The sequence below is a fragment of the Malaclemys terrapin genome, chromosome 1, assembly GCF_027887155.1.
Source record: "Malaclemys terrapin pileata isolate rMalTer1 chromosome 1, rMalTer1.hap1, whole genome shotgun sequence".
NCBI lineage: Eukaryota > Metazoa > Chordata > Testudines > Emydidae > Malaclemys > Malaclemys terrapin.
This window is the reverse complement of record NC_071505.1, coordinates 295,672,514-295,686,055: the sequence shown is the minus strand read 5'-3', so window position 1 is coordinate 295,686,055 and position 13,542 is coordinate 295,672,514. Positions and strand designations below refer to the sequence as shown.

Sequence of the window (13,542 nt, the reverse complement as noted above, 5' to 3'; positions counted from 1 at the left end):
AAGCCAAAATAATTAGTTTTACCAAGAGAGAATCCTCCTTAGCCATCTGTAGAAATAACTCTTATATCCTCTTTACAGGCTTCCAGATTTCTAGTACAACTCCATGTCAAAAGCAAATCTTGTTTAGGATGTGGAACAGTAGAGGGGAAGAATCTATTCTCGCTTCATTGCACACAAAATAACTACATTAACACTAGTGGGAGCTACACGTGTGTACAGATATTAGACCAATTTTATTTTTAAAATATTTACCTTTTGCTACAGTTTGATTCCACTTGGTCAGTGTTAGGGAATAGCTAGTGGTCATTCATGTCCCAGTAATGCTTCAGGATAGAGGACAAGAGTTACTAGAATTTATTTTAGTGTTACTGGAAATTATGTCTCTATAATTCCCAAGGGATTTTGAGATGTGAATATACCTGTTATCCTAAGTAAGTTAGTCTATTGGTATATTGCCATTTCTCTTTGGTTTAAAATATCTCGGAAAATCAAGTGTAGGTCAGAAAAATTCTGTTGGAATCAACTGAAATTGGGCTGACATGGGTGGTGGAATTCGACAGAAGATTAAGTTGTCATGTTACCTTCAAGCTTGCATGCTGCTGAGTCACAAATGCAGTGTGACTCAGGCAATTTGCATATCTTCACTTATTCTCTCTATCTCTGTACTAAAGCACTGTGATAAAATGACTGTCTTGAGTTTGTGTAACACTGATGCTCAAAGTACATGTAGTGGAGAATAATGTTCTTCAAAGGACTTCCAGTCAACAAACAGAAATCTGTTTTATCAGCTAGACAGGCTGCTACATGTTCAAAACTATCACTGGTACCTCTTTGAATCATAGAAGATTAAGGTTGGAAGAGAACCTTAGGAGGTCATCTAGTCCAACCCCTTGCTCAAAGCAGGACCAACCCCAACTAAATCATCCTAGCCAGGGCTTTGTCAAGCCAGGCCTTAAAAACCTCTAGGGATGGAGATTTTACCACATTCAGATAACTTATTCCAGTGCTTCACTACCGTCCTAGTGAAATAGTTTTTCCTAATATCCAACCTAGACCTCCCCTACTTCAACTTGAGACCATTACTCCTGTTCTGTCATCTGCCATCACTGACAACAGCCTAGCTCCATGCTCTTTGGAACCCCCTTCAGGTAGTTGAAGGCTGCTATCAAATCCTCCCTCACTCTTCTCTTCTGCAGACGAAATAAGTCAAGTTCCCTCAGCCTTTCCTCATAAGTCATGTGCCCCAGCCCCCTAATAATTTTCGTTGCCCTCTGCTGGACTCTCTCCAATTTGTCCACATCCTTTTTGTAGTTGGGGGGGAAAAGTCTGCTTTTCTGCCATCCAGGATCCGTATTCTGCTGCTCTCCTTTCTTTCTTTTGTCAGGATCCTGAACTCGACCATCTCATGGTCACTGCTGCCCAGGTTGCCACTTCTACTTCCCCTACCAATTCTTCCCTGTTTTGTGAGCAGCAGGTCAAGAGGAGCATGGCCCCTAGTTGGTTCCTCCAGTACTTGCCCCATCAAGTTGTCCCCAACACTCTCCAAAAACTTTCTGGATTCTCTATGCACTGCTGTATTGCTCTCCCAGCAGATGTCAGGGTGATTGAAGTCCCCCATGAGAATAAGATACCTGGAGACCAAAAGCATAATCTGTTCCTGTTTGGTCTGAGCCTGTGGGGTGTGTTCAAGGCAGTGGAGCTGAGGGCAGGCAGCATCTTGCAGGAGGCACCCACACCACCTTGCAAGATTGGGCTCACTCTCTTTTTTCAACAAATGGAGACATTGGGTATGTCTACACCACAAGGAAAAAAACCCCTCACAGTAGTGAGTCTTGGAGCCTGGGTCAACTGACTCAGGTTTGCTGTGGCTAAAATAGCAGTGTAGATATTCTGGCTTGTGCTGGAGCCTTGGTTCTGTTACCCTTCCCAGGTTTCAGAGCCCAGGATCCAGCCCAAGTTGGAACATCTATCTTTACTCCTTGGGGAATACTGTGCATGCTTCCCTGCAGAAAAATGACTTTCTGACAGGGAAGCTGCCACAGCAGCCAGACACCACTCCCTACTGCGCAGTTACATCATTTCAGGCACTTGGAGCAGCTGGCAGAGAGGTAAATCACCACAGGGCTGTGGACACCCCAGCCAGTGGCTCCTACCCTGAGCTGGGATCAGCTGCTAGTCCCGGCTGGGCTGGAGGCAGGAGAGAACAGGATTTCCTCTTCCCCTGCAAGCAGTGGCTGGGGCTGTGTCAGACCCACCCCCAGAAACCTCCCCAGCTGCAGGAAGCTCAGCATCCTCCCCTGCTTCTTGCCCCCATCGCTCCCTAGCTGCAGGGGGAGGGGTCACTGTACAGGGACCTGCTCCCCCATTCTCCCAAACCCCATGCATCTGGACCTCCCATACCCAGATACCTCCACCAAGCCTCACCCCCTGCATCCAGACCCCTTGCCTCCGGACCCCTGCACCCAGACCACCCCCCACTGAGCTCCCTGCATTCAAACCCACACCCTGATGAGCCCCATCCCCTGCACCACCCTGAGCCCCCACATCCAGACCCCCATGTCACCGGCCCCCAGACTCCCACTGACCCCCAACTAGCTGCACCCAGATCCCCACCCCAACAAGCCCCATTCTCCCAGCACCCAGACCACCCAGCTGAGACCTCCACACCAAGACCCCTCCTCTGAGCCCCAACCACTTTCACCTGGAAGCCCCTGCAGAGTCCCATTGCCCCTGCACCTGGAACCCCCCCAGCAAGCCTCTGTGAATCCAGAGCCCCCCCACACTTAGACCCCTCACTGAGCTGCCTGCACCCAGATTGTCCCACACAGAGTCCTGTCACCCCATACCTGGATCTCCCCACACTGAGCCCCTCCACACTTGGATCCTGCCTGGTTGAGCCTGCCTGCACCACATGTGGTGCGCCTGGGGTAAAGGGGCAGGGCCCTAGGGTATTTCTAGGGCAGGCCCAGGCCTTGTGCTGTTTCAGGGTCAGGTGCAGCCTCACCACTGTGTCTGTGTCCTGGGGGTGGGGAGTGGGGAAGCTGCAGGGTGATCTCTCACCTTCATGCAGCCAGTGGCTGTGCTCCCCACTGCCATGCTGGAGCCTCTGCATTTATTTATTGACAAATAAAACTTCCAGAATTTTTAATTTTTTGGCACAGAATTCCTTCAGGAGTATATACTGCTATTTTTAGCCCTATAGCACAAGCCCAGGTCAGTGGACCTGGATTCTGAGACTCACTGCCGCAGGGTTTTCTTTGCTGTATAGACGTTCCCATTATATCCTAAACAATAAAGGACAAATTGTGCCCTGAGACATAAATGAACAACTCCCACTGAAATCAGGGTGTGTTTAACACACCCTACATCTGAGGGCAGATTTGGCTCTGAGAATGAGGTTTGTGGCAATGCAGACAAATGCCCACCATTGGCATGTAGCGAGATGGGAGGTATCATTCCATGTTCACTCCTTGAGTGATGAGACAGCCAGGGACTGCGTTCTTTGACACAGCACCCTTTCATTTTAACAAACATATTTTTGCTTATTTTTTTAATTGCAACAGTATGAACAAGCTAAAGTTAGCTTCAAATAAGACATGCATTAAATTTGTTTGCATATAACCTCATTGTTCAAATACACAGCCATACCAACCAGGCAAAAACAGTGAATGATATTTCAACATGAGAAAGATCAACCAGGTTAAGAAGAAATTGTGACCATCAAATTGTCACCATCACCATTTAAGTCTGGTTAACAATAATAAACATTTTGTTAACCAAATTTTCCAAGGTGCTGCTCATATTAATGGCCAAAGTGTAATGTGCAGGTAAGGCATTTGAGTGCCACGTTGAACTTGCATCACATGGTGTGATCTAGTGGTTAAAGTGGGGACTGCAGGTCATGGCTCTTGTATATTATTTTCCTAACTGCTGTTAATGCTGGATGAACTTGAACAAGTCACTTAAAACCTCTGCATTATGAAGCATGTGAGCTGATCGCTGCATGGAGCCCTGACTCCCCAGGGCTCTGTGCAAACACAAAGCTCCACCCATCTGGTACTCAGTGCAGGATTGGAGCCTGAGGGCACATCTACATCGCAGCTGAGCGTCTGCGTCTCACCACAGGCAGGCTTACACACACTAGCTCTGTGTGAGCTAGTTTGCTAAAAATAGCAGTGTGGCCATGGCAGCAAAGACAGCGGCACAGTCTAGCCGTCTGAGTGATTGGCTCTTGCTTCCCACAATCATTAATTAAAACCCTTGGCTGAGGTTTCATGGCCCTGAGTCTTGCCCCATTTTTAGGAGATCTTTGGGTCATGTGCCAATGGAGCTACACTTATGAGTAAACGGAGCTACATTGATTTTAGTTTCATTAAGATTTGGCCCATTACATTTTTTATAAAATAAATGAAACTATGCAAGCACTACACAAAGTAGTAGTCTCATTACCTTTTCCTCCCATTCTAACCACTTGGTATAACATGTTGAGTCTCTCTCCAAATTCATTTTTTTTTTCAGCGCTGATTATCTGTTTGTAAATCACTATGCCCACCTCTGGCTCTGTCTACATTTAATGAACAAGAACTACAAAATGTCTTAGCACAAGAGATCTGATCCTGGATGGTGCTGAGCAACCCTCAACTCCCACTAACTCAATGGGACTTTGAAAGTCCTCAGAACCTAGTGAGGCCCAGAAACTGTAACATTAAGAGGAGGCATTATAAACATTACATGACTCCATTACATTTCTCTGTGTCTGTTATACTGCCCCATGCTGCGTTTGCAGTGCCTTCATTTTGATCTTTAAGCCTCCAAGGTATAGCGAATAGTAATGACAATGAGGACAACTGAAGTGAAGCAAAAAGGAAAATTGGCAAGTTAGATGCATGCATAGAAACCCACTAAAAATAGCAATGTCACTCTAACAAGCCAGACTTCCACCATCCTTCTCTGTCTGCCTTTCCAGGGACATAGATGGCACTCTACTTATATAATCCTATGTTGGTATAACAGTTACCGCAGATGGTCTCTGGTTACTAATGTTATATTTGTGTGTTCTATTTTGGCAGCAAATTCATAATCTTGTATAAGATGATGGCATAAGGTGTGAATCACAAGGGCACTAAGTTCCTGATTCTCTGGTGGATTCACATGTGCAAGCAAACACTGATTGGATGTTGCTAATCAGTGGTCAATATGGGCTGGGCTCTGGCATCATAAAGAAGTGCCACAGCTATGCTGCTGCCATCGCAAAGCTTAGTGCAGGAAGGACCAGTACAGGGGGATGGGGAGAAGGAAGAATATGGCTACACTGGTTTTTTCTTGTTCCCTTAGATCTTTGAGGACTATGAAAAACTGCTTCATTCTGAGAATTATGTCACAAAGAGACAATCTTTAAAGGTAATGTAAAATTCCTGAACACTTTTCTTTGAATAGCCATAACGTGCTCAGACTATTACACAGACTGTCACAGAGTGGCCTTATATACTTCTTTTTTTGGTTACAAAAGAAATGCTTTTAAATTAATCTAGTGCTTGTGCAAATCAGGAGGTGTCTTTATGTCACTGCATTGGGGTTAGCATTGAGAAGTCGTAGTTCCTGAACTCCTATGGCAAAGCTTGGAGTCCTTTCTCTGAAATGAGGGTGTCACCCTCTTTTCTCAGAGTCACCCGAGTTCACAGCCTAGTTCAGAACACAGGTGGGAGTGAGTTTGGTAGGTGCGTTGTAGTCCCCATTTGTCCATGCACCAAGCAATTTGGTAAAATCTGCAGTCTTCTCATGACTAGAACAGGAAAGTATGGGGCATGTAAGGATTGAGGTGAATTAGCACAACAATGTGGGGTGGTTGTACTTGCTTTTATTTTATCTGGCTCAATCCAACTGTTACTCTATGCATTAATATGGTATCTAGCTCTGCATTATTTTCATGATCAGTGCTATTGGACAGTTATCTCACTTGCATGTACTGCAAATTCACCTCAGTTTTTTTTAAAGGCCCTCCATTTTTTAAGCCACCATGACCTAAGATAAGACTCTATTGAAACCTCTGGGGGTAAAGATAACAATGTGGTGCTTTCATCTGAATCATAAATTCTGTGGTGAGTCACAAAGCCTTTGTTTTTGTAAATGTTCCCATAGCTGCTGGGTGAACTGATTCTGGACCGACACAACTTTGCCATCATGACAAAATACATCAGCAAACCAGAGAACCTGAAGCTAATGATGAACCTGCTGCGAGATAAAAGCCCCAACATTCAGTTTGAGGCATTTCATGTGTTCAAGGTAACTCAGCATGGCCTTCAGAGAGGAAGTAACCTCTCTCTCACTATGGGAGGGAGGAGAACCCAGAAAAATGTGGGGTTTTACAAACCATTTCAAACATTTGAAAATATTTTAATAAGAAATTTCTCCCTGACAGTTCTCTCTCGCGCTTGCTTGCCCTCTCTAGGTGATGTCTAAGGCAGGGTCATTTGGATCTGGGCCTAGTGATCTGAGGGGGCCCTTGTTACAGCAATGCATTATTAGAAAGGGATGACAAATTGCCTGGCTGATTGCTGCAGGTAACCACTTGCTGGGGTCGATGGTCTCTCCTCAGGTCATGTCACAGTGACTCTGGGTAAGAATTGGGGGAGTCATGTGATTCCAAAATATTTGATGTGGATGGCACCCAGCAATCAGATATTACAGTGCTGGGTAAGAACCTAGATAGACAGACAGTGTTAGCTCTCTGGGTGAGGCAGAAGCAAGTGGGAATTTTTATATTATTTCAAGAGATTTGCCTTTGATAAGTTTGAGCCCAACATATGCTTAATCCTCCTCTTTCTGGTTCTGTTTTGCACTGATCACTAATGCAGCCTTACAAAATTATCAGCCCAGGCACATACACTACTTTCTTTTATCATCATGATTTGATTAAATTTTTTAAATTTTATTTACCCATCAAAAAAGTTTTTTGCCCTGAGCAAGAAGATGAGTAGAATTATTATTATGCAGAGCTACTATAATGCAAAATTAACTCATAAATATGTATGGCTGTATTTTTCATAGTTTGAACAGATTAATTTGCAGAGAAGAGGGATAAAACCTATGGGAGGGGGGAGAATGTCCTTCCCTGGGAGATGTTTATAAAACAGACCACATTGCACCAAATGGCAAGTATTTTCAAAAATTACATCAGCCTCAGAATATTCAAAAAGGCTTTTTGAGGCCTTTGATTCTGCCATTTCTATTGTGCAAAAGATCTTTCAGCAGGCATTTACATCTCCAACATGCGGCTTGAAGGATGGTATGGCTGCTCCATACAATCTTTCATCTACGTAAAGTAATCACAGGGATTCCCAACATATATTTCAATATTTTGCTTCCTGCATAATAAGCCTCAGTGATGCACTTAATTACTTGTGTAAGCCTTTGACTTATTCTTGACAACCAAACTGCTGTGAGTAGCTTCTGCTCTTACCCCTTATCAGGAGGTATGCAGCTCAAACATAAGTTGGGGAGAGCAAATCCCAAATACTTGCAGTCTTTAAGAGCTCAAATGTCAAGGGAGAGAAGAGAAGAGAGAGATTTGGTCTCTGTTAGCTACTTTTTCATATTTACTAATAGTCACGTACTTATGCATGGAGTGCAGTCCCTGAATTAATTCATAAGGCCACTACCATCTATTGTTTCAGATTCCTCTTAAGCACCCAGTTCTGCTGGGCTGTTCCAAGAAATCAGACAGTGATGAATAGATGATTTTATTTATTTATTTTGTTTAAAATAGAAATTTAAGGATTTGGAGTGATCTGTAATCATAGCTATCTATGTAACCATATGATATAATTACTGTCACCCTCATCCTTCCTCCCAGTGTCCACCGTCCTTTTGTTTCTCGTGCTCGGAGCATCCAGTTCGTAGGCTCTTCAGTGCAAGGACAGTGCCTACCCATGTATTTTGTGCAGTGCCAAAAGTCCCAGTCAGGCCATCAGGGCCTTCACTTACTACACGCACGAGAGAAGGGCACTGAGCATTTTGTCCTGAGTTTTCCTTTATTAATAAATTCTATGCTGATGATGGGAACCAATCCAGGAAATCCCTAAATATGAAAGAGGATGTACGCTTCATGGAAAAACAACTACTGCCCTGTCCCGACGCCCTTTCTGGCAGGTGAAAGGCAGTGATGTGCCTTGTTGCTCTGGGTGCAGAGTCCTTGGGCCTGATTCTCCCCCTGGTTACTCTAGCTGTATGCTGGTGTAACCGAGGGTGGGGGAGGAAGTCGGGCTCTCTGTCTTTATTTTCACATAACTTTAAAACTATGCTGAAAGTATCCAGTTAGTCCTGTTTTAAATTACCACAGAGTGCCAATACCGATATGAAATCAAAGATTTGCCAAGCAGCTGATACTTGCTACTTACTGCGAGCTGCCAAAAGATTTGGGTTTAAATTACCTGACTTGGATGTTCTTGCAGCTAGGCACATTTGAAATGAAAAAAGTGCTTGTTATGTAAGTATCCAAATTCCAGCTCTCCCAGGCCCCAGTTGACCCTGAAGAAGGCATATGACTCTCAGCTCCTTGAGGCAGTATTTGATTATTGAGGGTTTGAAGCTGCAATATTTTAACTAGAACCATGAGCATCTATAATTTTCAATATTTTACAGTTAAGTTTGATGGTAATTAAAAATGCAATTAACTCTTCAAGTCCAGAGGACAGTCATACTCATCCAGAGCACTCTGCCCAGAAGTACAGAAGAGAAGTAATGAGGTCTAATTTTCAGTACTTCCGCCCATCTAACTGTTCCCTCACCAGCATGACCTCTACCTCCCTCATCATTCCTGCTCCCTCCCTTACCCTTGCTTGAACAAAATGAGACCTCTTCAACGCTTAGCCTCCACCCCACACAACCAGTCACCCACTTATGGCCACCTAAAAGCCTGGGGAATATAGGTAGACCCCAAGTAACAAAAACAAAGGGATTAGTGATTATCTTAAGTGTTAATAAAACCTTTCCCCCCCCCCCCACACACACCTTTTCTCCCTCTCCATTCCAGCAGGAGAATCAATATCTGGTTTGAAAGTTGAACAATAAGAGGGTCTTTCTGAATACTCATGTGTTTTCTTTTGACAAACGTGTGTTACTATTATTGGTCCATCCAAGTATGTGATTTTTACTTCTTTGTTTTCTTGCAGGCAATCAAAAGTAAAGCACACTGCAGTATATTGCACACAATGCACATACAAATATAGAATAGTATCAGCCTCTTTTGACTATCATGTTAAACAATTCAATTATTTTGTGAACTCACCCCACAGTGGTGGTTCAGGATAAGATCACATTTTTCTTAAGCAGAGTTGTAGCAAGATACATCTTTTAGTGTTTTAGTGTTTAAATCTAAAAATAGATTGACCTTAGCTTCATTTTTCCATTCTCTTTCATGCACACCACAAAGCTACCTCCTGTCGCTCACTCTGCAAACGGTTCTGCATAACTTGACAATACTGACCATTTCTGCTCAGCATGGGGCAGAAGCCGAGTTTGTGTTATTTCTGAGCTATAGACTTGATAATTCTTTGGTCTGTGGGGGATGTTGTAGGTGCAGCTACGTGAGCTTTCATGCACTTCTAGCGAGGTGGTAATCCCCCTGCGATGCATATGAGAAAATCATGGGACCAGTTTCAGCCCTGGTGGGTCAATTGGCCTGTTAATGTATAGAGTTATGCATGCTAGATTTGGACCATAATCTCTAACCATTTGAAAGTAGGTCAGAGGTTGCAGTGAACTATTCTCATCAAGATCCTGTGACATTCAGTAGCCTTGGCCTCCGTGCTTAAAAAAACAAAGATTATTAGTGACAACACAATGACGCATCGAGCATCAGACCATTTTAGTATCTTTATCCCTGTTGTGTTCCCTTGGGATGATGATGACGCGTTGTCATTAATTGTGAGAACCAAGGTCAGACTCCAGAACTCTCTGATCAAATACTTTATGGAGTGGATATGGAGTGTACAGTTTATCAATTTTGATGGACAATACTGATTTAAAGCCAGCTAGAGGACAACAGTTCTATTTCATGGCAACTTTTGAGTTTTGACATTTGTTTTCATTCCATGTTGGAATGAAAAAAAACAACCTTTTCAAACATTTTCACAAAGTGGAGTTGTGTCAAAACTCCTCCAAAGTGACCAGAGAACTCTCAATCACAAAACCCTTCTGACAGATATGTTGTTGAAACTAATATATCTCCACAAAATTATTTTTTTCAGAAATATTCCAACTAGCTGGAATACTGATGTTGTTTCCAGGGAGAGAGAGAGTTTTTTTTTTTTTTTTTTAATTGTCTTCAAGTGAAGCATTAGCAGGAGACTTTAAAAAATAAAACCTCATACTGGATCTAGCCTCAAGGTATAAAGATTCTTTGTTGTAGATATGTGTAAAGTTTTTGTTTCAATACTGTGACATTGTGGTACTGTAGTTGATTGAGGGAGCCGGTCATTCAGTTTTACAATCCTTTTATGATCCCAGGGTTTGAAAAAAGTATTTGTGAGTTGAAATTGAGTCCTGCAGTAGGTCTAGTAGTCAAAAGATGATTTACATTTGAGTTTTCTATCTTTTATGCCAGTTTTTCAGGGGGAGGATTATAACCTATAAGCAATCAGACAAGAAGCTAAAGAATTCAGTCTAATAGGAGACATCTCACGTTTAATCATTTGCTATGCTAATACATATTTTAGGCTACAGCCAGTGTTAAAATTAAATCCTTTCAAGCATGGTCACAGGCTGTTCCTTTCATGCTGTGTAGATACAGTGGTGGTCTAAATGTTCAAATTGACTAATCATTTTTGGTGCTTTAATTTTTGTGTGGCCTACTTGAGACATCTTAAAGGGGCCTGATGTTCTGTGGATGGGTGCTTTTTGCATGTCAGGCTCCTTTTAAGGTGTCTCAGATGGGGCACCCAAATCATTAGATACTTCTGAAAATGCAAGACATTGCAAATACATTTGCATTGTGCTCTCTCAAACAATTCTTTTATTTATCTGAACTGTGGGAAACAACATGCAATATGTATAATAGGGTTATTTGTAATGGAAGGAATGTTTTTAAATGGCCAAAGCAGTGGCTGAACAAACTCTATCTGTACCTCTCAGTGCACTCAAAGGGGCCATGAGCTGACTACCTCTCAGAACAAGGAACATGCCCCTAATAACAGACACTACTTTTTGAGAACTTGAAGCATCTGGCAAGGAGGTGGCTCTAAAGGGGTTGTGGTGAAGTCTTGCACTGCTGAGTCAGGTGCCATTGCTTGTAAACATCTAGAGGTCACCAGGAATTAAAAGAAGTCCATGACTTTAAAAGTTCCGAACAAAGGGCCGGATTGTTGAAAAGAGGACTCTTGTGGGTGCAAATCTGCACCTTGTGGTATGGTGGGGGAGCTGCTTCAGTGGCCTTGTCCTTCCTGGGATGTGGGAATCTGCACAGGGGCTGGAATCTAGGCTGGGGGGACATATGCTTAGGCATCAGTACAGGCTACGGCTTCTTGCTGTGGAACCTCCCTTTGAAGGAGGCTGCAGATGTAAGCAGGAGAAGCCCTCAGAGCCAGACTAACGAGGAGCCAAAAAAGAGTTACAGGGAGGACAAAAGGCAAGTGCCTCCCAAGTGCGGGATTGCTACAAAGGGAAGATCCCAGCTTCTCACCTGGGTGACCTACAGACAGCACCTCCAAGGCACTGGGCTGGCAGTGAGCTGCGTATGTAAGCGTGTTACACTATCCTTCTGCTCTGCCTCACTGCTGTGTCCTTGTGAGCTTAGCAAACAGATTGAAATGTACGTGGATCCTGCTCTTGTAAATTTCCATTCACAGCCTGCTTGCTAAAATGGACTAGGGTGCAGTGGAGGATGTGACCTAAGTTCACAAACCAAAACAAATCTGCTTGGTCTAATTTTAGGCCATTTCAGTTTAATATGGAAATTCTGTCACCAACACAAGACTCGTCTGTTCTCCCAGTAAATATGGATTTAAGACATTTCATGTTGGAGGGCTGTATATGTGGAAGTGATCAGGGATTTATAGCCACCTTTCAACAGCTGACATTACAATCAAACCGTTTGTCAATAAAAGGAACAGAATAAGGGAGAGTGATAACAAGGTCAAGTATAACTTCACTTCCAGCTGCTAATGAGCAAGATCATGGGAAACTTTAATGTATGTTTAAGATACAGGGTCAGATTTTCTTTCCTGTTTTGGCCGCTTTGTGCTACTAAAGGGCCAAGAAAGTTGTTGGAGCTCCCCAGCTAATATGTGGCTAGCACAATCTGTTCCTATGCCCTCCCTGCAGCTCCGGAGGCATAGATGCTTGTCAGAAATGGAAGGGTCGTGGTCAGAGTGCAACTGCACTAATCCCCAGCTGGCAGACAACCTCTTGGGAGCCATAGCCAGCTGTCCTACTTTAGACTAAAGGATCTTGGAGGCTACTATAAAGTATTCTGGGCCTGAGGTCAGTATAGAACTGGCCACAGGGTCAGGTAGCTGCAAACAACAAATATGCAGCCCCTTCCCTCTCCCCCTCACTGGGTACTGCGCTCAATGGATACACAGTAGGCACCAGAGAATCTGGCCACCAGCATTCAGTTGACTCAACAGAGAATGATGTAGGGCAGTGTCATGACTCTGATTGTTCATCCCTCTCTTTCTGTCTCTCTGTGTGTGTGGTTTTGTTTGCATATTAGGTATTTGTGGCCAGTCCAAACAAAACGCAGCCTATCGTGGAGATTCTATTGAAAAACCAACCCAAGCTAATTGAGTTTCTGAGCAATTTCCAGAAAGAGAGGACAGATGATGAACAGTTCACCGATGAGAAGAACTACTTGATTAAACAGATCCGAGACTTGAAAAAGCCAACACCATGAAGATCTCCCCTAATTTCCCATCATAGGCATGAAATCATATTTGTTCAGTTCCTCCCACGTGTCATTTAACAACACAATAGCGCTTGAGAAGTGCCTGTTTTAGTTTGATTCTTTGTTCACATAGATGTCAAGAGTATAAAGGTCTTACATGAAAACTTAAAAAACAAAAAAAAGTCTAGAATAATATATTATTTCTAATCAAGTCTGTGATTATTTATGTCAGTTTAGACACCCTCTGTGCACTCCAGAAGAATTAACCTCTTTGCTCTTGCTTTTATCAGCAAACTTGAGCTCTCCATAAATGCACAAAGTAGGAGCTCGGAAGATTGTAACTATCTTTTTCTTTGCACTTGTAGTTGTGAATTTGTTTTAGTTCTGCGTGCACATGAGGACTGTGAAAGAGGGTGTTGGGCGACTGACTTATCTGCACTTATGTAGTAGATTTGTTAGCTAAAGCAGTGGGAGATAGATTTGAAAAAAATAAGGTTCACATTTTCACTTTATTTTTATGTTCACTCATTCCTTCAGTCTTTTTGATTTCACTCAAGCTCAGAGCTTTCCCACCAGTTTGACCAACTGAACCTGGGAATTAGGCTAATACTTTGGGTGAGGCAGCCAGTGCCCACTGTCTCCCATCCCTCTGTATCTGATCT

The 13,542-nt window shown here is 43.3% G+C and overlaps 1 protein-coding gene across 5 annotated transcripts in view; it reads left to right on the top strand.

The window, feature by feature from the left end:
• Positions 1 to 13,123, top strand: part of CAB39L (calcium binding protein 39 like) — a 101,503-nt gene extending 88,380 nt beyond the window's left edge. For all 5 annotated transcript variants that reach the window (XM_054014979.1, XM_054014955.1, XM_054014964.1 and 2 more), the window contains 3 exons: positions 5,335 to 5,400; positions 6,139 to 6,282; positions 12,710 to 13,123. In XM_054014979.1, the coding sequence (XP_053870954.1) occupies positions 5,335 to 5,400; positions 6,139 to 6,282; positions 12,710 to 12,889 (390 nt within the window). In that variant the 3' untranslated portion in view covers positions 12,890 to 13,123. The remainder of the gene's footprint in view (positions 1 to 5,334; positions 5,401 to 6,138; positions 6,283 to 12,709) is intronic.
• The last annotated feature ends 419 nt before the right edge of the window (positions 13,124 to 13,542 follow it).